The 23,511-nt window shown below is 33.9% G+C and overlaps 3 protein-coding genes and 1 non-coding gene across 4 annotated transcripts; 3 read left to right on the top strand and 1 right to left on the bottom strand.

The window, feature by feature from the left end:
- Window positions 1–637: 637 nt before the first annotated feature.
- On the bottom strand, window positions 638–4,582 carry LOC115965830 (putative pentatricopeptide repeat-containing protein At1g74580). The gene is made up of 2 exons (XM_031085125.1): window positions 1,692–4,582; window positions 638–704 (listed from the first exon to the last, which is right to left on the bottom strand). Exon 1 carries the CDS (start codon window positions 4,156–4,158, stop codon window positions 1,828–1,830), a length of 2,331 nt encoding a protein of 776 aa, XP_030940985.1. The 5' UTR covers window positions 4,159–4,582; the 3' UTR covers window positions 638–704; window positions 1,692–1,827.
- A 1,310-nt stretch (window positions 4,583–5,892) lies between these two features.
- Window positions 5,893–9,947, top strand: LOC115962459 (activating signal cointegrator 1). The gene is made up of 4 exons (XM_031081302.1): window positions 5,893–6,130; window positions 8,015–8,695; window positions 8,794–8,892; window positions 9,401–9,947. Exons 1-4 carry the CDS (start codon window positions 5,975–5,977, stop codon window positions 9,758–9,760), a joined length of 1,296 nt encoding a protein of 431 aa, XP_030937162.1. The 5' UTR covers window positions 5,893–5,974; the 3' UTR covers window positions 9,761–9,947.
- A 1,324-nt stretch (window positions 9,948–11,271) lies between these two features.
- Window positions 11,272–11,352, top strand: TRNAL-AAG. Its single transcript has one exon. It is a non-coding gene; the product is annotated as a tRNA-Leu (tRNA).
- Window positions 11,353–13,480: 2,128 nt separating this feature from the next.
- Window positions 13,481–21,547, top strand: LOC115963599 (probable methyltransferase PMT2). The gene is made up of 7 exons (XM_031082668.1): window positions 13,481–13,898; window positions 14,858–15,509; window positions 15,854–16,064; window positions 16,727–17,015; window positions 17,608–17,997; window positions 20,532–20,609; window positions 20,977–21,547. The coding sequence occupies exons 2-7, from the start codon at window positions 14,865–14,867 to the stop codon at window positions 21,203–21,205; spliced, it is 1,842 nt and encodes a 613-aa protein (XP_030938528.1). The 5' UTR covers window positions 13,481–13,898; window positions 14,858–14,864; the 3' UTR covers window positions 21,206–21,547.
- Window positions 21,548–23,511: the final 1,964 nt, after the last annotated feature.

Below are 23,511 nucleotides of genomic sequence, written 5' to 3'. Positions count from 1 at the left end.
CAATCCAATTTTTGAAAAACTAAGATAAAATGTACAATTGGAGGAATCCCCTACATCTGCATAAGTTAGAAAGGAGGAATGGAAGAAGGATGGCCAAGGTGCTGCATTGAAGCCAGAATGCAAGAATCCAGCCCTGTAGAGAGGGATTGACCAAAAGATATTCACCTTCAAGAAAATACATTCTAAAAAGTTTCTACAATTTTCTTCCCTGTTTTAGCATTACCAAATGTCGGGTCCAGAGAAGGTAACATTTTCATGCTCAACATCCATTAGAAGCTACTCCCTGATGCTGCTACTCTATTGGGCATGGTCCCAACATATTCTTGGTTTCATACCTGAAACACGAAATGTGGCAGCCATAATTTTATATTTTGAAGTTTATCCATATGAATAACCCTCACTAACAGAAATAAAAAGTTCAATCTAACACAGAAGGGCATCAAAAAATTTCATTACTCTTTTTTTTTGTCGTTCTATTGCAACTTGCAAGAGATTTACCTCAGTACTTAATTTTCTATTTGATTTCTGCTTCAGCTAGTTATATCTTCAATGTCCTTCTTTTTTCTGCATTTTAGCAGATAAAGAATAGAGAACAATGGCGAAGTAATGAGACCAAAGGAAGAGTCACGAGACGAACCTGCATTACTTTTCCAGTTGAATAGAAGCAGAAAAAGTAACCCAAAGCACTTTTAAGGTACGCTGAGCTGCATGAAACAGCAAGTTGATTCACATTCTTAATTCAATTTAAGAGATTAAATTACTTAAAATGTATCAAATGAGCTCTAGCACATATGGTACTTCCTTCACTTGTAAGAGCAAAATTTAGGTTCAAGCCCCACTAGATGCATATATATTACCAATAAAAACAAATACTAAAAATGCAAAATCAATGAATAGTATGTGGCAAGTTCACAGCTATTTTTATTCCTTAGTTTCAAGGGACAATTGTTTAGTAGTAACCAACGCCCAATACCAAGATTATCAATATGGGCATTCTAGATGGGATTGATAATGGGGTTCTTAAGAGCAAAATGGTTAGTCTAAAGAACTAAATGGCAATTATCCACCATTTATACAACCAAATAAGGTCTTAGGAAGGGCGATTTCAATATGATCCTATTCTACCCTCAAGAATTTATACATAGAAGTGTTCACTCTCAATCAAACACTCAAGTCCAGAAGCCTTTGGCATTTTTGGCCAAATGTGTACTAGGCCAGCACCTGAGTAGCCAGGATATCCTCAAGCCCTAGGGACATCCCTTTTGAAAGCACCCTGTGCCTTTGACAAGGAATGGAAGCCCATTTAAAGCTGAAATATTGTAGGTGGTAACCTGACTGCAGAGAAGCCCACCCACCCAAAAATGTCCAGTTTTGTAACAAAAATGTAAGCCACTTACCAACAACCAGAAATTTAGTTATAGTCCCTCTAATAACCCTGAAAACCCCGCAGGAAAGGTAGACTACATTTTCTTAGATTATATGGAGAATAATATTTTTCCTTATAATTACTATGCATAATCTAAGGGGTTTTTTTCATTGATAAGCTACACATGCATATAGTGTGTCTTGAACCAAAAAATTACCTTGCACCTTGCCCTTACAAGGGGAGGAGGTGCCTTTCAAGCTAAAACTCATTGGCACCAAACATAGTCTAATTTAAACAGGTAAGAGATGAAAAAGTGGACAAGTACCACATTTGCTGCAGTAACTTCTCTTCAGATGACACTGGAGCGTACTGTCTAACAGGTTGCCACTTGAAGCTTCAGGCATCGTGGAATTAAGGCACAGATGATAAAGGCTCAAGAGGTATAGTTTTCACTTTCAAAATCATACAGTTCCATCAACATTTAAAGACCCTGTCCCCCGATCATGAGAACACCTAGTTGGAAGCTTTTTCTTATGTAATTTTCTATCCCTGATGCCATCATATAGAACCTCATAGGCATAATAAGTTATGTGACTTTTCTTTAACAAATCTTCTACTACGATCTTTGGTGCTGCTACCTCTTTTTTATCAGCCTCAAAAATTGTATTCACAACCTCAGGGACAATGCCTTTGCGAACCATAAGTTGGATAATACCAACTGCCTCAAGAACCCTATGCTCCACGCAAAGACAATTCAGTACCTGTCCAAATGTTGTCAGTGATGGAATGAACCCCTTCTCAATATTTTCTACGAGAAAATCATACCCAGAATCAATATTCCCCGTTTTGCAAAAGCCATCAATTATTACACGGTAAGTGTAACTGTCTGGGGCACAACCCTTGTCACCCATCTCACGAAAAAGCTTTTCTGCCATATTAATATTTAGCTTTTCAACAAAAGAATTTATCATGATATTGTACGTTGCTGTTGTATGGAATACCCCATATTGTCGTTCGATTATTCTAAACAGCTGGTAAGCTCCATCCAGATCACCATTGGAAGAAAATCCATTAATCAATGTGGCAAAAGTAACAGTATCTGGAGTCAAACCCTTGTTTTTTATTTCTTTAAGGAGTTCCGAAGCTTCATTTACCTTTTGAGTTTTGCACAGGCTTTCTACAACTATGTTATATGTAATTATGTTAGGGAGACACCCTTTCTCAACCATCCCATTGAAAGTATCTATCACATCATCATACTTTTTAGCCTTGCAAAGCCCATTCAACACAGTGTTATATGTGATCACATCAGGAATAACACTGTGACTCCACATTCTATCTACTATCTCAAGAGCATTATCCAATTTCAATTGTTTACAGTATCCATCAATCAAAGTATTAAAGGTAAATATGTCAGGAAGGTAGCCTTTTGCAATAACATCATTCGTGAGAATATTGGCGTCTGACATACACCCCATCTTGCACAGTCCATTAATAACCAAGTTATAAGTCCATATATTGGGGCTGCAACCATGGTCCAACATCTCATTGATCAACTGCAAGGCCTGCAAAATTAGTGCTTGCTGAGATAACCCTTTGACTAATGTATTGTAGAGAACAATAGTAGGCTTCAACCCTTTCCCTAATGCATCATTAAATACAGCCATGGCACGGTCTATGTCACCATCACAGCATAATCCATTGATCAATGAGCAGTAAGTAAATTCATCAGGCACAAACCCCTTGAAAATTGCATCATTAAGAACCTGGTCTGCATTTTGTATCATACCCATTTTGCAATATCCATCAATAATACTATTGTAGGTAAAGGCATCAGGCACCAAACCATCATTCACCATTTTATGCAGATAGCGCTCAGCTTCCACAGCCTTAAGGTTTTTACACAAGCCACAGATCAATGTGTTATATGTGACAACATCAGGAGTCAGACCTTCACTTCTCACACTATCCAACGATCTGACAGCCTCACTAAGCGCTCCTTTTTTGCAAAGCCCCTGAATGAAGATATTGAATGTAAACAAATTCGGCAAAATTCCCCTCTTCAGTACCTTGTTGAGAAGTTTTTCACTTTCTTGGACATCACCCTTCTTACAAAGTGTATGAATAAGCTTATTAAAAGTAGTAATATCAGGACAAATACATTGCTCAAGCATACCTTCAAACAATTGATATGCCTCAACTTGACAATTCTCTTCATAAAACCCACCAATCACCGTACAATATGCAACCGCATTTAACTCACATCCTTGGGAAGGCATGTTATTAAGAAGCCTCAATGCAACATGAGGCCTCCTTGTTCTACAAAAGGACTTTATCCTAATGGTGAAAGTATACACATCAGGAATAATCCCTTTATCTCTCATCCTCAGATACACTTTGTGAGCTTGATTGAAATAGCCATACTCAACAAGTATATTCATGACCGCATTATAAGATTGAACCGACGGCTCACAATTATAAAAATCCATCCTCTCAAACACATCAACAGCCTCTTGAACCTTCCCTTTCCTTCCATAATTCCTAATGGCTCCAATATAAACTCCTTCTAGTAAACTATTATCAATATTCATCCTTATCTCTGACATCAAACTCTCCATTTCCTCAAACTCCCCATGAAACCCAAGCTTCTCAATCATACATTTATAAGTCAACAATGTGTGCTTGAACCCATTTTCATTTTTCACAGAATTGAACATTGCAAGTGCTTTAATGGGATCTCTTTGATACTTAACAACCGCGGCAACATGTTTAGGAAGTAAAGCAGGACTCATTCCAAAAACAAAAAGCTTATAAGAGAAAAAATCACATTAAAAATCCATAAACCCAGTTACAATTTGAAGCTGTTTAAGCTTTATTTTTTTCACTTTGCTTCAAGTTTTAGCTATACTAAAAAAATAACCCAGCATAAAGAAAAACCCAGAAAATATTATGATCCAAAATGTGGTTTTATAGAACTAAAAGAAGGGGGAAAAAAATGAAAATGAAAAGTGAAAGAAAACTCTTACTAGTACATGTTTTCTTTGTTTGGTGAGTAACTGTGGGAAAGTGAAAGCAAAAGCAAAGCTGAAAACTTTGAAAGTTGAAGACACCGATAACGAGGTCGGCGAGTGGTGGAGGACTTGTTCGGGTTTGAAGGGATTTGGCGTAGGGGTGAGAGACCTTGGTGAAGAAGCTGTGGAATGTCGGGTTGGACACTTGGACTCGATCTTGGATAGGGCGTAAAGCCCACCCGAATTTTTTTTTTTTTTTTTTATTTTAATTTTTAATTTTTTACCAATATGGTATATTTAAATATTTTAGAGTATCTTATTGTTCTCTTGGAGGTATAAATCTTATAGAGGTGGCTCCAAAATGTTAATGAGAGGTTTCGTATCCAGTATCTAATGGATATCATGAGAACCATAGGAACCACCCGACCAACCTTTTGGAGTTTTATTTTTAAAATTTTATACATAAGCAAATGGTGTGGTCAAAATATGCCACTCCCAACCTCACAAGACACTGATCTATGACATGTTTTTCAAGCTCACTAAACCAAGTTAATTGACCACCTGGTTCACATTCTTCCAAATCCAAAGGATGCCCAATCGAATATTAACTCAAGGTTTTGAGTAAAGTTGTAATTTTCTATTTGAGTAGATTATATTATATGATCAAATTTAGTTTGCTTTCTTATAGTACTAGTATAAATTTCTTTGCAAGTTACTTAATTAAGTTATTCTTTTCTCATATATTAAATATCACCACTAAAATTCTTTTATAATTGTCATAAATTTATGATTAAATTTTAATTGAAATTATATTATTTTGAGAATTATATATACTTTTCTCTATAAAAATATTATTTATGTCTCTATAAAGTAAAAATAATAATTTAATATCTCATTAACTTAATTAAAAACTTACATAATATAATCTCAAGTCTATATGAATATATTTTTATATATGTATATACTATATGGTATAAACATATAATATTAGTATACATATTTAAATTGAGTTTCTTGCTCGACAAGTTTGTTTAAAAACAAAATATTCACATTTGAACTTCTTATTAATAATTAGGTCTAAATTCTAAACTTGAGCTAAAATATGGTTTGTTTGCTAAATAAAATAACATAAATAATTATTTTTTCTGAACCAACTCAAGTTTTTTTTTTTTTTTGAGGGGCAAGTTGTTCATACATATAATTGGATTTATTTGTTGTCAGTTGTCATTAAGACTAATAAATAAAAGGCAATATTTTATTTCAGATTGATTATTGCACATAACTGTACATATATATATATATATATATATTTTTTTTTTTGAGCTGAAATCGTGATTTTGTATACCGTTGTGTGTGCGACTGGTGTACACTAGTATTTAATATAATATTTAACCATAAATGAAAGGAAATGAGGAGTATGAGTTTTGGGCCGGGTTGTGTTAAATGGGTGGATCTTTCTGAATTTGACCCGGAACCTAAACCGAACCGTCCACAGGCAAAAAGAAGAAGAAGAAAAAAAAGAATGTAAAAAACCAGAAAGAACCCCAACGATTTGCTAAACTCAGAATTTGAGGAGAGAGAGAGAGAGAGAGAGAAGATGGAGACGTCGGGGCAGTGGTTACAGAAGGCGCTGGTGGATCTATGTCAAAGGATAGAAACGGGTTTGGGTTTGGGTATGGATATTGATATGATATCCGGGTTGGTCTCTTACTGCGAACTTGCTCATCCCCAAGACGCCAAAGAGTACCTTGACGTAAATATCTCTCTATCTCTCTTTCCCATTATCTATTTCATCTTGTTTACTTGCTTATTGGATTTCACTTTGTGTTATAATTAATGGGCCTTCTTCAAAATCTTTGCTTACATTGAAATTATGATCAATTTTGGAACCCAACTTCTTTTTTTTTTTTTTTTTTAACTTGCTTATTGGATTTCACTCTGTGTTATAATTACTGGGTCTTCTTCAAAATCTTTGCTTTCATTGAAATTATGATCAATTTTGGAACCCAACTTTTTTTTTGAACAGGTTTGATAATTTATTGGATATCATATTTTTAAAGCTTTGTAGGCATTGTTTTGATTAGAAAGAGTTCACAGTTATCTTAGTTCTTTAGTCATGATTGCCTGATATTAATTGGAGAAAACCCAGATTGTGCTCCAATTGTTTTTGATGGCCAATTGGGTTTTCTTGTACACTGTTTTTTTATCTGTAATCCTGGACTTTTGAAAGTTATGGTGAATAAAGTTTCACTATTTGTGTGTTTTAGTGCAATGACAAACTTTGCTTCTTGAGGTATTGGACAGTGTAAATTTGCCACAATGTTCTGCTAGTGATGACACCACATTCAAGAATGAGATAATGTAACAGACTCTGACTAACTCAGGAGCATCTGTACCCTGTTAACTTAGCTTTTACAGGAAAGTCTATGGCTTTACATTAAGTTTGTTCAACATTTTTTTTTTGGTAGAAAGTTTGTTCAACATTAATTCTAAACCTTTAAGATTTAGGATGTGTCTCATTTCATATCTTAAGATTTGTACTTTTTTCCCCCTAAGTACTTTGGTTGGTTATATTATATTCTTTAATCTTTTATAACTTTTTTTCTTGGGAAATTTTGATAAAGTCATGTGTTGGTTTGCGTTGCTTTTTTTTTTTTTTTTTTTTTCCCATGTATCAGAAAGGGCATTTGTTAGCTCTTTAGGGGGTTCTGTCGAAGGTTAATTTGGATCCTTCATGCACTTGTTGAACATGTTAGAATTTTTTTTCATATCTACAGCTTGTTACAGTCTAAAAAACCAAAGATTTGAGGAATATAATGGAAGCTAAGGAACATTAAGATTAGAGATCATCCAAAGACACTTAAAAAAAGAAAGGATCATGCAAAGACTGAAAATTTGGATTCAAATCAAACCTTGTTGTCTCAAGGTACAAAATTGTTATTGCAAATCCATGGATGTTGATAGGCATGGCATGTGTATTTTTTCTTAACAAAAAAGAGAACGTGTTTACATATCCTGCATATGCCATGGCAAACAAGGGTTTGGAATTAGTTGTTTTAGATTACTTTTATTACAGTTCTGGAAGAAAAATGCAACTTGTATTAAAATATATAGATATTTAACAGTCAATCTAATTATGTCCATGTTTGCTGATTGACATTTGTTGGGTCCAGTAATAGATTCACGTGAAACAAAAGGGAAATATCACTTATTATAACTGTCATCTGATGGCTATAATGTATTTTTTCAGTGGCATATTTGAACAGTATTGTGCATGAATATAGTACCTTTTAACAATTAACATAGAAGAAACCTAGACTGGCTTTTAAATTTGAATTTCATACGGATCACTCAATTTAATTTGTTATCTAAATGTTTACATTTTTATTAAATGTATCACCTGATACTTGTTTGAGATGGCAATTATAGAGACATGGGGGAAATGACTATTTTTTCTGAAGATTAATGCAATAATATTTGAAGAATCAATATTGGCAGAAAATGTCACTTAATTTTTTGTGACAAAATTCCAGTTCCTGCTATTTATCCTTATTTTTCTTTGGATGCTACATTATCAGATTCTTTTGTTGCTGCAGCTGTTGAAATTAAAAATTATGGTTTTCATTTTCCTATGCAGAATATAATTGGCCAGGAAGCCGGCAAAAGTGTTATAGATGAATATTTACAGCGGAGAGGCCACTCAGATGTCAGTAGCAGCACCCCAAATGTCCCAACTTCAAAATTACAAGCCTATGTCAAACCACGCTCTGATGAAGCATCTGTCAGTGGAACCAGGAAACCTAAAGCACCAAAAGTGGTTTCAGTCCCCAGTTCCCAGGCAGAACCAAAAAAACATATGGTGTCTACTCATCAGGAAAACCAGGTCTCATCAGAGACTAATGAGTCAAGAACCATGCAGAAAGGGAACCAAGTTAGTTCTAAAAAGAAGAAAGCTGGGAAAGTTATTTCACTTGCAGAGGCTGCCAAAGGGTCAATTGTATTCCAGCAGGGGAAACCATGCTCATGCCAAGCTCGTTGCCACAAACTGGTCAGCAATTGTTTATCTTGTGGCAAGATAGTTTGTGAGCAAGAGGGAGAGGGCCCTTGCAGTTTTTGTGGTTCCCTTGTGCTGAAGGAAGGGAGCACATATGCTGGTCTAGATGAAAGTTTGCCTCTTCAATCAGATGCTGAAGCAACTGCTGAAGCTTATGCAAAGAGGCTTGTTGAATATGACCGGAACTCTGCAGCGCGTACAACAGTTATTGATGACCAAAGTGACTATTATGAAATTGAGGGGAACAGTTGGTTGTCAAAGGAGGTAACTAGTTTCTTTAAATCTGTATAGTTGAATCATATAGTAGTACACTAGTACTTTTGTGTACTTTGAATTCACTTCAAGTAATATTTTTCTTCCAGGAAAAGGAACTTCTAAAGAAGAAGCAAGAAGAGATTGAAGAAGCTGAACGGGCCAAACGAAATAAAGTGGTTGTGACTTTTGACTTGGTTGGCCGCAAGGTATTAAATGCTTTACCAAACGTACTGTCTTATATTTTGTTATCAGTTGGATTTGTTGCTGCATGAATATATATTCAGCCAGTTGGATTTTGCACTAGCAAGACCTTTTCATTATTACTAGTACTGTATTCTTTTCAAATATCTATAATCATTTTTTTCCTTCTTCTTTTTTTGGTGGGTAAGAAATCTACCAAGTTATGCTTTCTCACTAGTTCTTTTGCTTTCATATTTTATTATTATACCTAATTATGGAAATCTTGATCACCAGCTTTTGTTTTTCATTGTGCATACAATAGGTAACTCCCAATAGGTTATAACAGCTTTTGTTAATAGGCAGGTCACACACATACTCACACTTGAAATTGTTATTAGGGTCCTTTCTTTTCTTTGCCCATCTTGTTATAGATGCTGATAAACAAATTTCTCCCTTTCTTTCTTTCTTACTCTTTGACTCAGATCTGCTAAATCTCAAGGTGTATTCTTTTTCTAATATAACAATGTTTTGCAGGTTCTTTTGAACGAGGATGATGTTTCAGAATTAGAATCAGAGAATAGAATATTACGGCCACCTGATGAACGAGAAGTGAACCGGATTAAACCAAACCCAACTCTTAGAGTTCAACCAGTCTTTGTGGACCCAGGCCCCAGTAAGAAGCCTGATAAAGGTAGACAACCAAACAAGGGCCTAACCAATGGCATTTGCTTGGAGATAACAGGGAGGGTGCAGCATGATAGCAATGAATTGAAACATTTTATGAAGGACAAGCAAACTGAAACAGCTTCAAGTGGGAAAATTTGGCAAGTGCCATCAGTAAATGGGGGTCTGCATGCAAAAGATGATGGTGAATGTTCTCTAGATTATTATTGAGGTATATATATCCTGATTACTTGAAGTTTTGTGCTTTCTTTCTAACATGTTTCAATACAATGGCAAGAAATTTTTTCTGAAAAGGGTTACTGGGCATGCCAGTTTGATACCATGGTTCAGTGTTGTTTTTGTCGAACTGAAAATAGATGAATGAAATACAAAAGTTTTGGAATGCCACTTTGCTTTAGTAATCCACCTCTCTCTCCATTGCATAAAATCTACCGGTATTTTCCAAATCTATAGCCACAAGTCCCAACCTATGAGGAAAGGGTGATAGAAATGACTTTCCCATTTTCCAAATAAGATTTTGTTATAGAATAGGCATGTTTGGCATTGTATATAACCGGTAGTTGTACTACCATGATACAATCATAAAAGATTGATTTGTTAATGCCAATTACCATGAGACAACACTTTTTATGAAGAAGGGCAATATGGTATGGCACTCCAGTTTTCCTCAGAAGAAATGCCCAACTACAATTCCTTAGTTACAGTACAAAGTATCTCCATATAATTTATAACATATGGTTGCATTAACCAATGAAGTATAAACAATGTTATGTGTTTTCAAAAAAAATTAAATTCAATCCAGTTATGTGTTTGAAGTTAATTGGTATTGGTGATCGAATTTAATTGGAGAACCTAATGTATTGGCAGTACTGCAGCTAAAGAAAGAAACTCAAGAACGATATTAATCCATCTTCTTCTTTTTTTAGTCAAAATTATTTAACAAAAGAAACTCAAGAATGAGATTAATTAAGTTATCTTATTATTGTTAGCCAAATTTTCCCTCAGACTACTCTCTCTCTCTCTCTCTCTCTCTCTCTCTCTCTCCCCACAAGCAATTGCCATAGTTGTACCCTTTGATGTGGATCAAAATGAATCTTGAGAATCTAAGCACAAATCGGAAGGGTGATGCCCTCACTCGTGGTCCTACTCATTAGTGATTATGGTGAGATACATGAGAGCTACACAATTCGTAGTGCTTGGCTATGAAATGAGATCATTGTTGCCTTCAATCAAAACTACTCTAAGGTCCTTGTCCCCACTACTTTGGAAGAGTCATGATCTAGACTTGTAATTATATATTTCTAGCACGATTTTGATGTAGAGCTAAGAGAGAAGATGCTATCTTTGAGAAAAAATGTGAAAGAGATTTTGTAAATTTATGGTTTGTGAAAAAGAATGAGTTGAGATAGAAAATGCCCAAAAAAAAAAGGGAAAAGGTGTGTGAATATTATACAAATAAAATGGAGTGTTTGATGCAGTGTGTGAATAATGGATTAATTAAAATAAAAACAGAAAAGTGATTATCAAAATATATATATATATAAAAGTAAGGAATTTTTGGTGGTTTGTAAGATTTGTCATCTTGGAGGTGGATGTGAAATGAGTTCATGAAACAAAATGAAAAAAAAAAAAAAATAAAGAATTTCATTTTGTTATTGTAGGTTATGGAACAGTTTTATATCTTTTAAAACAAGAACAGGACTGCGCAGCAGCAACGAAATGTGGAGATGGCCGAGTTGGTCTAAGGCGCCAGATTAAGGTTCTGGTCCGAAAGGGCGTGGGTTCAAATCCCACTCTCCACAATTTCTTTTTCTCTTTTTAAACTTTATATATATATATATATATATATATATATGAAAGAGATAGACTTTCTCCACAATATTTTCGCAACGAATAGGTATGTTCAAATTAAAACCATTAATAACATGCTACCTATGATTTGTTATTAAATTGTTGTGGATATAATACTTTTCTTTTGTTTACTTTTACTGCTAATTATTTAGTATTATGAGGAAAAGTAACAACAATTTTTTTTTTTTTTTTTTTTTTTTAAATACGAAAGGGATGGACTTTCCCCACAACATTATCACTTATTTTTTGGATATGAAAGAGATAGATTTTCTCCACAACATTTTCACAATATTTTTGTAACAAATATTAGATAACAGGTTATTATTTGTTATTATTGGTGAGCAAAAAAATAATTTCAATGGTGGATTCAAATTAAAACTAGCTAATAATAATCTATCACCTATGATTTTTTATAAAATTATTGTAGACGTAACACTTTTCTTTAAATTATTTTACGGCTAATTATTCGGTATTATGAAAAAAAGTTGTAACAATTTTTTTTTAATATGAAAGAGGTAGACTATCTTGATAACATTTTTACAATATTTTCACAATAAATTATAAGTGACAAGTTATTATTTGCAGTTATTAGTGGATAAGAAAGTAATTTCAGACGTGGATTCAAGTTAAAACCATAACAATCTCCGATTAGGATTTGTTGTGAAATTTTTGTGGGTGTAACACTTCTTTTTTCTTTACTCTTACCTCTAATTAAGTTATTATGAGGAAAAGTTGCAACAAATTTCGTGTGAAGAGTAAATTTGATCACAGTGTTAGATCCCGTGCCATCGTGATGGAAAAAGAAAAACATTTTTGAAATTAGTTTCCATTAATGAAAATAAATTTTGGAACTTGGAATCCCGTTTTGATTCTTTTTTATTTTGAATCAACGCCTTTCTTTTTTTTTTTTTCTTTTTTTTTTTTATAAATTAAAAAATAAACTAAAGAAGCCATTTATGAAATACGCTTAGAAAAATGTTTGAGAAAATTAAACCAAATGGGCAAATAGAGCTAGTCATCCTCTTGACTCATTCAATCCACCTGATTTTTTTTAAGCAAATGAAGGCCCCTTTCTTGTTTTTAAAACTTTCTTTAAGAGAATAAAAATGATTACGTGGACTTAATCAAAATGAGTATGATCATACAAGTTGAAAATTTGGTAAAATAACAACATCAAATTTTTGCCAAGAATCTTATAACTTGACGGAAATCTATTAAAATTTTCAAATCTCCTTTCTTATCAAATTATAAAGAATTAAAAAAAAAAAATCGAATCTTTAGTACCAAATTTTGAAATTGTTAAAATGAAAATTTGGATATTTAACTTTTTTTTTTTCTTTCTAAACCATAAGTGTCATAAAATTACTCTACTTATATAAAAGTGTAAAGACACACTTCTATTAATAACTTGCCTTATTCCAATCAAATTACATGTGCTTAGATTTTTTTTTTTAAATAGAATACTTTCTATTAATCTCAATTCGGGATTGATATTTTTTCCAATCACGGAGTTTTGAGGATGTTGAGTATCCTAAAATTACTCAACTTCTATAAGTTAAAAACACGCATCTATTAATAATATCAGTAGATAAAACTCATTATTATTGGTCCAAGGATTATTCTTTAAAAAAAAATTATTTCTAAGTGTGGCATGCGTGATTGAAGGCTTTAATAGTTCGAGAAATAGTAATTTACTTATGATTTTTTTTAAAGATTTTGTCATGTAAATTTTTTTTTATAAAATAAAAATATATTTTTTAATTAAGTAACCACATAACTGTATCTTAAAAGGAAAATATAAAGAATAATATCTAAAAATATTGTATCTAAATTTTATCATTTACTAATTTTATTTTATAAAAAATAAATAAAGTGAATAATCCATAATAATCAATATCAAGTAGCAATGATTACTATTTTGCAAAGAGTAAAAAAAAAAAATTTAAAAGATCAAAAGCAGAACTGTTTGGAAACTGAATTGGCACAATATAATTGGCCAATGGGAAAAGAAATCCTCCTCTGCATTGAAAGCATCGGATCATATGAGTCCTTAACTAACCCAAAGAACTTAGATTGGATAATAAGCCAAGGAAAGAGAGAGAGAGAGAGAGAGAGAGAGTCAGAGACAGAAACAGAGACACATATGCAAAAACAAAAAAACCCATCACACGCACGACTCTGTCTCTGTTCTTTTGAGAGAGAGAGAGAGAAAATTGAGTGAGACCCCGCCTCTACAATCTCATCTCCTTTGCAAAATTTCAGCACTTACCCACAATTCTATACACATTTTCACACTCTGAAACTTAATCTATTTTTCTCTGCCTCTTCTCTCTCTCTGTTTTTCTTGCTTGGGTTATGGATTGTGAGAGATGAGAATGTGAATCTGATTTGACTTGGTACACAAAGATTGCGAATTTCTTGACTTTCTAAGATCCTGAAGCCTTCTGGGTCTTTGATTCAGATCTGTGTTTGCAAAAAAAATCATTTTTTTATAAAGGTTATGATCTTAAACTCTACAACTTATAATACCCTGTTTCGTTTTGGTGTTTTAATTATTGGAATCTCAGTATGCTCTGTCTTTACTTTTTGCTTTGAATTTGTTATTGCTGATTCATCTGTTTGGTTGCAGAGAAAACTTAATTGATCAAAAGAAAGAAAGAATTGAATGTTATTGAATGTTTTCTATTTGTTTTCCAATTAATGATAAATCCAGATAGAGTTAAAGCATTCCAAAAGCTAAAAGTTCGTTTTGCTCAGCTAAATGGGAAACTTTGGATGAAATATCAAAGATCCATTTTTAGAGTGATAACAATGAAGACCCAATATCGACTTATATCTTTTTTTTCGTTAATGATATCCTCAGATTTGTTTGTGTGCCAACACGAGTAGTGATGCTTGATTGCTTGTGCTTCTATCTTTGATTGATGCAGCTCTCAAAGCTGCAATAAAAATAGTATGCTGAGTTTTATATTCTTGAATTGAGATTCTTTTTTAATTACATGACATAAAGCATACCCCTTCTTTCGTGGCCATTTGTTACAAATTTTATTTTGGAATAAAATTGTTCAATGTTGTAGGATTTGATAATTTGTGAGATCCAAAAATTCACATTTGTGCACAGACAGGTGAACACAAAATAATTTAGGGGTGGGCTTTGACTATGAATTAATCAAATTAGGAGAAACTTTTTCTTTCTATATTTATGCACACACACACACACACACACATACCTCCAAATTTTGCAGATTGTCCATGTTTTAAGCCCTAAGGATGACCTTAACACACTATTCTAATTTATAAGCTCCAATATGAGTTCACTAATTTTGGAGAAATATGGATGTGAGAAATCACCTTTTCTTTCTATCTGATATATTTAATTTCTTGTATATTGTATATGTATCAATCATTTATGTCCTTTCATTGATTTAGACTTTCTAAATACTATATATATTTCAGGTACATCATGGCGACAAAAGGGAACTCAGGAGACCATAGAAGTAGGGGTTCAATGTCAATTTTCATTGTTATTGGTTTGTGTGGTTTCTTCTACATATTGGGAGCATGGCAGCGTAGTGGTTTTGGAAAGGGAGACAGCATAGCCCTGGAGATCACCAAACAGTCAGACTGCAGTATCCTCTCCAATTTAAATTATGAGACCCATCATGGTGGTGATGCTGGGACAGTTGATGAATCTGAAGGAGAAGCCAAGGAGTTCAAGCCATGTGATGATCGCTACATTGATTACACACCCTGTCAAGATCAAATGCGGGCAATGACATTCCCCCGAGAAAATATGAATTATAGGGAACGCCATTGCCCTCCTGAGGAAGAGAAGCTGCATTGCCTCATTCCAGCACCCAAAGGATATGTGACTCCATTCCCATGGCCCAAGAGTCGTGACTATGTGCCTTATGCAAATGCACCTTATAAGAGCTTGACAGTTGAGAAGGCTGTTCAGAACTGGATTCAATATGAGGGCAATGTTTTTAGGTTCCCTGGTGGAGGCACGCAGTTTCCTCAAGGAGCAGACGCATATATTAATCAACTTGCATCTGTGATCCCATTTGACAATGGGATGGTTAGAACTGCTTTAGATACAGGCTGTGGGGTAGGTTAAATTTATAAAACGTCCTTGTTTGGCTTTATCTGCTATTTTGTAGATCCCCATAATCTTTTATTCACTCATATTCTTTCCCTTATTGATGCATACACCTGCTCATTGATTGTCATCTTAATGTAATTTTTAAGATTTGTGGGTTCTTTTCATTTGCAATGCTACATACTTAATATGATCTTCTTCTTCCTTTAATTTGTTGAACTTATCTTCATCTCATTTATTATGTGATTAATTCTCCTTCTCATATTTTATATAGTCTATTGAGCTTATATTTGTATATATGGCTTAAATTAATTTGTATTATAGTTGATTGATTGCTAATGGATCATGGTTAGGTTGCAAGTTGGGGTGCATACCTGTTCAAGAAAAATGTTTTGGCCATGTCATTTGCTCCAAGGGACTCTCATGAAGCACAAGTTCAATTTGCTTTGGAAAGAGGTGTGCCAGCGGTTATCGGCGTTCTTGGAACCATAAAGTTGCCATATCCAGATAGATCCTTTGACATGGCACATTGTTCCCGGTGCTTGATTAATTGGGGTTCAAATGGTAAGAATAATTACAATATAGTTTGATGTGTTGTATGCCAGGAAGCCATTAGCACGGGGCAAGTGCAATACAAGATACCTTTTTGATGCTACATTATTAAATTATTTGTTAGACCTAATTAAGCATAAGTCCAGCTGGACCTCCTTGTCTCTGCGGAGGCTGCCATTATAGAAAAAAGTTTGGCTCCGAAATGGTTTGGAACTATCTTCCTTCAATCTACTATATGGTAATTGAAAAGACCATCCATGTGTAGTTTTTTTGGTCACATAACTTTTTTAATGAATCATATGACTTGTTTAAATACATGGATAGTTTTATAATTTGCCACATAATGGGTTGAAATTTAGAAAAGATAGCTTTGAACTGGTGTGGAGCCAAACTTTGGCTGCCATTACATATCAATTTTGAATTCTTTGAAGCCAGCAACTTAATCTCAGGCCAGCTTATGATGACCCTTATACTTCCTTGATGCAGAATCCCAAAGGACTATTTCAAGATAAAAATTACTTGCTTTCTGAAAGATTTATGTAAATTGACAAATGATTTGTTTTTTTTTAGATGATTTTTTTTTTCTTTTTTTATTTTTTTCTTTCCACTTTAGTATCTAAAATCACATGCAGGTACTGAAACTTATTTCTAACATAATTATTTGACTCTTACAGATGGAATGTACATGATGGAAGTTGATCGAGTTCTTAGACCCGGTGGTTATTGGGTGCTTTCTGGTCCACCCATCAACTGGAAGGTCAATTACCAAGCATGGCAGCGTCCTAAAGAAGAACTTCAGGAGGAACAAAGGAAGATTGAAGAGATTGCCAAAAGTCTTTGCTGGGAAAAAAAGCATGAGAAGGGTGAAATTGCCATCTGGAGGAAAAGAATAAATTATGATAATTGCCGTGATCAAGACTCTCAACCTACAATGTGTGAATCTGGAAGTGGTGGTAATGTCTGGTATATCTCTCTCTCTCACAACAAACATGTTAAATGTTATTGGACTAACAAATAAATGTGTCTGGAAAAGTTAGATGCACCCAAGTTAGACAAACAAATTTTTTGCTGCAATATAGATAAAACATTCTTAACTCTTGAAGAAAAATGTACGTAATCAGTTTCCAGTGATGTACTTGCACTCCTATAACTTCTTCCATAGCTTGTTTAAATAATAATAAGACATCATTTCAGTGTTGTACTTCTTACTCTTGTGTTGCCTTTTGTTTCTATGAGTTTTGTGAATTTGGAAAGTGAACAAGAGGATAGTTGGATGACTTGGTATATGCATTAAGTAGATTCTAAATTATATTTGACATATTTTTAAAACAAAAGTTTTGGGGTGCAAAGTTTTTGTATATTTGTAAAATATGTAATTGAAAAGATTTGAGAATTTGTAGTTGTTCAAAATAAGCCCCCCCCCCCCCCTTTCTCCCCCACGCACCCAAATCTATTATATCATTAATTAGGTTTTAAATGTATCATTACTTTTAACAATAATCTAGAAAGTCTTGTAATTTTGCTCTGGAAAATCTGTCTTCTGTTGCGATTCTAGGTACAAGAAGATGGAAGGATGCGTAAATCCTTATCCTGAGACTACAAGTGCAGATGAAAATGCCGGTGGAGAATGGAAACCATTTCCAGAGAGACTCAATGCTGTTCCTTTCAGAATATCTAGTGGATCCATTCCTGGAATATCTGTTGAGGCGTACCAGGAGGACAACCAATCATGGAAGAAGCATGTCAATGCTTATAAGAGGATCAACAAAATCCTTGACTCAGGGAGGTATCGTAACATTATGGATATGAATGCTGGTCTTGGAAGCTTTGCTGCTGCTCTTGAATCACCCAAGTTGTGGGTTATGAATGTTATGCCTACAATAGCTGAGAAAGACACTCTGGGTGTTATATTTGAGCGTGGATTGATCGGCATATATCACGATTGGTAATTTCTGGGACATATCTCCTGTTTTGTCATTGCTTGTAAATGTGATTGGTTAAAAACTGGATTATTTGCTTATGGGCATGAGCATAAATTACTTAGCCCGTCAAGGGGGAATTCCCTTGGATTACCCAACAATTGGTTTCGATGGGTGGGGTCAGTTGCTCATAGGTTTGACTGACTAAAGGCTATAGTCCAAAGGGCTCTTCTTTTGAAAGGTTTTCTACATTAATTTTTTTTTTTAAAGGACTTGATTATTGGTTATTAAAGAACGCATATGTAAATAAGCTTTGCTTTTATTTATCCAAAAAAAAAAAAAAAGCTTTGCTTTTATAGTAATCTTGATGATTCCTTTCCTACCATGTGTCCAATTAGATTTGGGGAGCAAAGTGCTAAGCAAAAAAATAAGCCCCTTTCCCTACTATTTGGCCAGTCACAACAACCATTTTTTTTTTTCCCAGTTTTCTCTATCCAGGGACCATACTTTTATTCTAAATCATAAGCAAACATGTTCTTCCTTACTACCTTTAACCTAGCCTGATCTGGTTTTTATCCTTGAAGCACCTTGACCTTGAATCATAACACTCCTCTCCATGTTACTGTTGTAGCAGCTGTTATTAGTTGGACAATGGCTCTCATTGTTTTCCTGAATGGTGCTGACTCCACTTTTCAATCTTCCTTGTTAATTCTATCCCTTTTCTTGCAAGTTTATCCTTCATATCATCTTCATGTCAGCCACACGTTCTATGAACAGTTTGATTTTAACTCTTCACCACTATCTCATAAAAGCTTTCCTGGTCAATTAGCTGCATTTGATTTTTCCCCTTCAGTTTGACAGCCTTCTTAAGATAATATATATCACAAATTTTATCATCTTCATGTCAGCCACACATTTTATGAACAGTTTATTTTAACTGTACACCACTATCACATAAAAGCTTTCCTGGTCAATTAGCTGCATTTGATTTTTCCTGTTCAGTTTGACAGCCTTTTTAATACTATATATATATATATATATATATCACTTTTTTCTCCTGTTTCTGAATGATTGTACCCATGTAATGAATTAGGAATTACGCTTCGTTTAGTATCCCATAGTCTCAATCATTTTTTCTTACTTCAACAACTTCTAACAAATTAAATCACATTTCATATATTTATTCTAAGTCATACTTCTTTTACATTACTACACGATTTCTGTTACTCAAGCTGAGTTTCAACCTCACATTGGCTTTATTAATTATGCTTTTCATCATTTTTTTGGGATTTAGTGAGTGATTGACCTGACATAGTCATCAATTGTAGATTTTGACTGAATTCTGGACAGTAGATGTGTATTTATATTTTAGGATAAATTGATGTGCACTTCTTGAGCTCAATATATATGTTTATTGGTTGTCATTACAATAGTAAATGTTCTCCTCTGTATTTGGTGAAAAGAAAAAATATAGACAATACAGAGTTTGGTATAGGTGTGTCATTGAGCTCTATATATTCATAAACAGGATTCTTTCTGATTATTTAGGAAGATCCATGACAGTTATCATTGCCATTCCATTTATCAAGGGAGAAATTTTGCATTGGTTTAAGTTCTGATTGATTGCTATACCATCTTTTGTACAAGGTACATTGTAAATGTCTATGCTGTAGTGGATTAGATAATTTTTTCTCTGATTTTAGTAAGGTGGACAAGAAGATACCTATGAAGTATTAAAAGGAATAGGGTAGATGGTTTTGGAAATAAAATTAATCTCTATTTCCATATACAAAAATTTTGAATTTTTTCTGTTCTTTGACAATCCTCCAACCTCCCAAGTTCCAAGATATTAAATCCCCTAGGTTGCTAAAGAAAGTCAAATAACCTTTGGTTGAAGTCCTCAGTCCAGGTTCATGGAGGAGAAACAAGACCAGGGGAGAGCATCTATGTGCTGGAGAACTAGTTTCTATAATTGAAACTGAGAAAGAGGTTTTGGCATGGTTAGGGAATAAAGCAAATTAAGGAATAAAAGCTCTGTGAAAAGTTAACACACTGCAGAACTTGGATTATTTCTAGAATAAAATCTCAATTTATTTATTTATTTCCGGGGTTTAAACATTACTATCTGGGGTTTTGCCAGCCAGAAGATTCAACCAATTTATTTTTTAAGTTGAGTAAAGGATGTCAGGATCTAGGAAGTAGTGTTTTCAAGAAATCTCATTGGGCCCACATTCAATTCAGTGTTTTTGATAATCTATGGCACTTATCTAAGTTGATCTCTTATTAAGTTGCCATTATTTCCTTTCTGCTCACTGCAAGATCACATTGATAGGGCTTTTTTCTGCTTAGAGTTGAGATATTTGAATGTATTTTATGGAAAATCATTTATTTTATTTGACTGGGAATTGTTTTTATCCATTGAAAATTGATAAAAAATGTAGAGTGATTTGTTGTTTTTGGACAATCAAAGCTGAAATTGATGCTTACTTGCTTCCATATTTTCCTATGTTACTTCTTAGACACCTTTCTATGTTCATAATCTCTCTCTATTTTCAACCAGGTGCGAAGCCTTCTCCACGTATCCTAGGACGTATGACCTTATTCATGCAAATGGTGTTTTCAGCTTGTACAAGGATAGGTAAGACTTTTTTGACTCTAATTACTTTATTCTGATGGAATGAAAGCCTTCATTATTTGCAATATTGATATAAATCATACTAGGAGTAGGCACCATGTGTTTGGTGAAATTAAAACTTTGTTTTATAGGAAATTATTAAAAAGAAAAAAAAGATGATGAAATGGTTTACCCATGGATACTAAATTAAAGTTCAATCACATTACTATTAGTACAACCGTAAAAATTGGCTTAGGCATGTAGAGTCAGCCTTGTAACAAGAATCACTTTAGGGATGACAATGGCCTTGCCATCAGTTCATGTTGATCTTCCTAGATGTGGGATTCACTTTCCTGTATATGGGCTGCTTTTCAAATCTAAACTGATGCAGGTGTGATGCGGAAGATATTCTTCTAGAGATGGATCGTATTCTACGGCCTGAAGGAGCTGTTATATTCCGTGACAAAGCTGATGTTCTAATCAAGGTGAAACGAATTGTGCAAGGAATGAGGTGGAATACAAAAATGGTGGATCATGAGGATGGTCCTCTTGTTCCAGAGAAGATATTGTTTGCTGTCAAACAATATTGGGTTGCAGGTCAAAACGTATCTTCACACTGAAAGAAAAGATTTAGAGGGAAGTTTCAATGCAATTATAGAAGGAAATGGCACCATTTATGATAAAAATTCAAGGAATTTATTCATACCAACCCACGGGCGTTCATGGAAGTAGCAAAGCTGAGGAGTGAGACTATTGTGGGAGCTATTGCTGGTTCAATTGAGTTTTTCTGTGATAGATATAGGATATTGATAGGAGTTATTAATTTTTTAATGTCCATGTTAATTTTCCCTTTTAGATTTTAGTTATTGAATTACTGTCATCTCCCTTTGAATATCCCACAGCTGATATTAAGGGGCTGTTTGGATTGAGTTTTTTGATAACTCAATTCTCTGTTTCCATAACTCATAACTCAAAAATGGTGGGACCCATAGTAAAAAAGGTTGTTTGGCCAAACGATAACTCTGTTTCCATCACTCAATTCTCTGATTTTTGAGTTATGAGTTATGGAAACTGATAATAACAAAAGGTTGTTTTCAGTTTCCATAACTCATAACTCAATGGCATTTCCGTAAATAAACACACATAAGGGACCCACAGCCGCAACTTTTGATTACTTTTTTTTTTTTTTTTTCCTTTTCCTGGGTTGGCTGTTCGGTTTCTGGGTTGGCATGTTGTTTTGTTGTTTTTGTTTTTTTTTTTTTTTTTTTTTTTTTTTTTTTTTTTTTTTTTTTTTTTTTTTTTCTGGGTTGGCGTTTTTTTTTTTTTTTTTTTTTTTTTTTTTTTCTTTTTTTCTTTTCCTGCGTTGGCTGTTCGGTTGGTTTTATTTATATATATATATATATATATATATTAGCTTCGGTGAGTTGGGTGCTAAAAAAAAAAAAAAAAAAACTGTACTGGCTGACAAGTGTGGGACCCATGAATAGTGTGAAAAAATTGAGTGATGAAAATAAAAGTGATGTTGCCAAATGAGTATGAAAAAATGAGTGATGAGTGATGAATTATGAGTGATGAGTGATGAGTGATAGAAATTGAGTGACGGAAATTGAGTGATGAAAAATCCTTACCCAAACAGGCCCTAAGCTTCAGGCTCAGACACCAGAATGGAGCCTAATTTTGGCTTTAGCATGTCCTGCCAGTTCATAAACAGATTTTGAGGTTTTACCTAATGTATTATTGTGTTTAATTTATTCCTTCAGTTTAAATATTTATTGAATTGACCAATTCGGCATATATGCACTAGTGAGGAAGAGAGAGTTGATTTAAGTGACTTTGGATAGAATAGAATGGTGAAAAAATTACCTGTGACCAACCATGATTAATATTTTAAGAATCTGTAGTTGTCCACAAAGCTTTTGAACCGAGGCTTGGTTGTTGTACTAATTCGGTTTAGATATATGATCCTTGAATTAATTGTCCATTTTATATCATCCCTGAATTAGTTGTCATAAAGATGGAGCTAAAGTAACTATAAGAACCCCCCACCCAGTAAAGGCTAAAGGGTATGGGGATCTGACCCTAAATTCAAATCCAACAGAGGGGAGCAGATATAAGTAAGGCCATATGTGGACCAGGTTCCTAGCAATTTGTTTAATGGAAATTTAATGGGATTTGAGGTGACTAGTAGCTTCCTGAATATGTGAGAAAGAGAGAGAAATTGGGTTATAGTCTGCTTTCTTTATTACCCATTCCTCAATATTTTAATGCAGTGCTCACCGAGTTGCAAGGAAACTGATAGTGACAAATAATCTATACGATAATAATGAAAAAATTCATCAGAAATAATCAAGCTAACTCTTCCTAAAGGCTAGGAAGTCTTTATTTGATAAAATCTATGGCGAATTAAGGAATTCAACCAAATCTACATCACTTAACCATCTTATCCAACCCAGTTTCCACCAAGCTGAGAAGACTCATGCTCTCCAACTGCAAACCATGACTCCTTGTTTCAAGCAATCATCAATCTCAAAAATTATATGTTTCTGACCTTTAGAATTGGCAAAACTTCTGCAATTTAGTCTAGTATGCTAGACTTTAAGTTTCTTCCTTGATGGCTCTAAGAAGTAACAACAGTGAGCACAATCAACAGTAACATCAATTGCCCAAGCGTGGATCAAAGATGCTACAATGTGAATATGAAGAAGTAATAAGACTTATGAAACTAAATCCAGATGCGTATTCGTAGAAGTTATGTTAGTAGGAAAAGTTGTCAAGGGGCTTTCCAAGGTAAATAACAAAAATGAAAAAGGTTTGGATTAATTTATTAACCACATGTGGTATTTTTCAAGTATGATGCTATGCTCATGGATGATAAGGAGAGTTTCCGACATATGCCCAGTAACTTTAACAGATCATCAATGTGCAT

Source organism: Quercus lobata, chromosome 10 (assembly GCF_001633185.2).
Source record: "Quercus lobata isolate SW786 chromosome 10, ValleyOak3.0 Primary Assembly, whole genome shotgun sequence".
Taxonomy (NCBI): domain Eukaryota; kingdom Viridiplantae; phylum Streptophyta; class Magnoliopsida; order Fagales; family Fagaceae; genus Quercus; species Quercus lobata.
Note: the sequence above shows the minus strand (reverse complement) of the source record. Positions and strands in the feature narration are given on the sequence as shown.

Excerpts from the sequence above, each read along its gene's own strand:
- LOC115962459 (XM_031081302.1), top strand. The coding sequence starts at position 5,975 with ATGGAGACGTCGGGGCAGTGGTTACAGAAGGCGCTGGTGGATCTATGT. Across the intron at positions 6,131-8,014 it reads ACGCCAAAGAGTACCTTGAC|AATATAATTGGCCAGGAAGC; the intron begins GTAAATATCTCT and ends TTTCCTATGCAG. Across the intron at positions 8,893-9,400 it reads TTGACTTGGTTGGCCGCAAG|GTTCTTTTGAACGAGGATGA; the intron begins GTATTAAATGCT and ends AATGTTTTGCAG.
- LOC115965830 (XM_031085125.1), bottom strand. The coding sequence starts at position 4,158 with ATGAGTCCTGCTTTACTTCCTAAACATGTTGCCGCGGTTGTTAAGTAT.
- LOC115963599 (XM_031082668.1), top strand. The coding sequence starts at position 14,865 with ATGGCGACAAAAGGGAACTCAGGAGACCATAGAAGTAGGGGTTCAATG. Across the intron at positions 17,016-17,607 it reads GGAAGTGGTGGTAATGTCTG|GTACAAGAAGATGGAAGGAT; the intron begins GTATATCTCTCT and ends TTGCGATTCTAG. Across the intron at positions 20,610-20,976 it reads TTCAGCTTGTACAAGGATAG|GTGTGATGCGGAAGATATTC; the intron begins GTAAGACTTTTT and ends AAACTGATGCAG.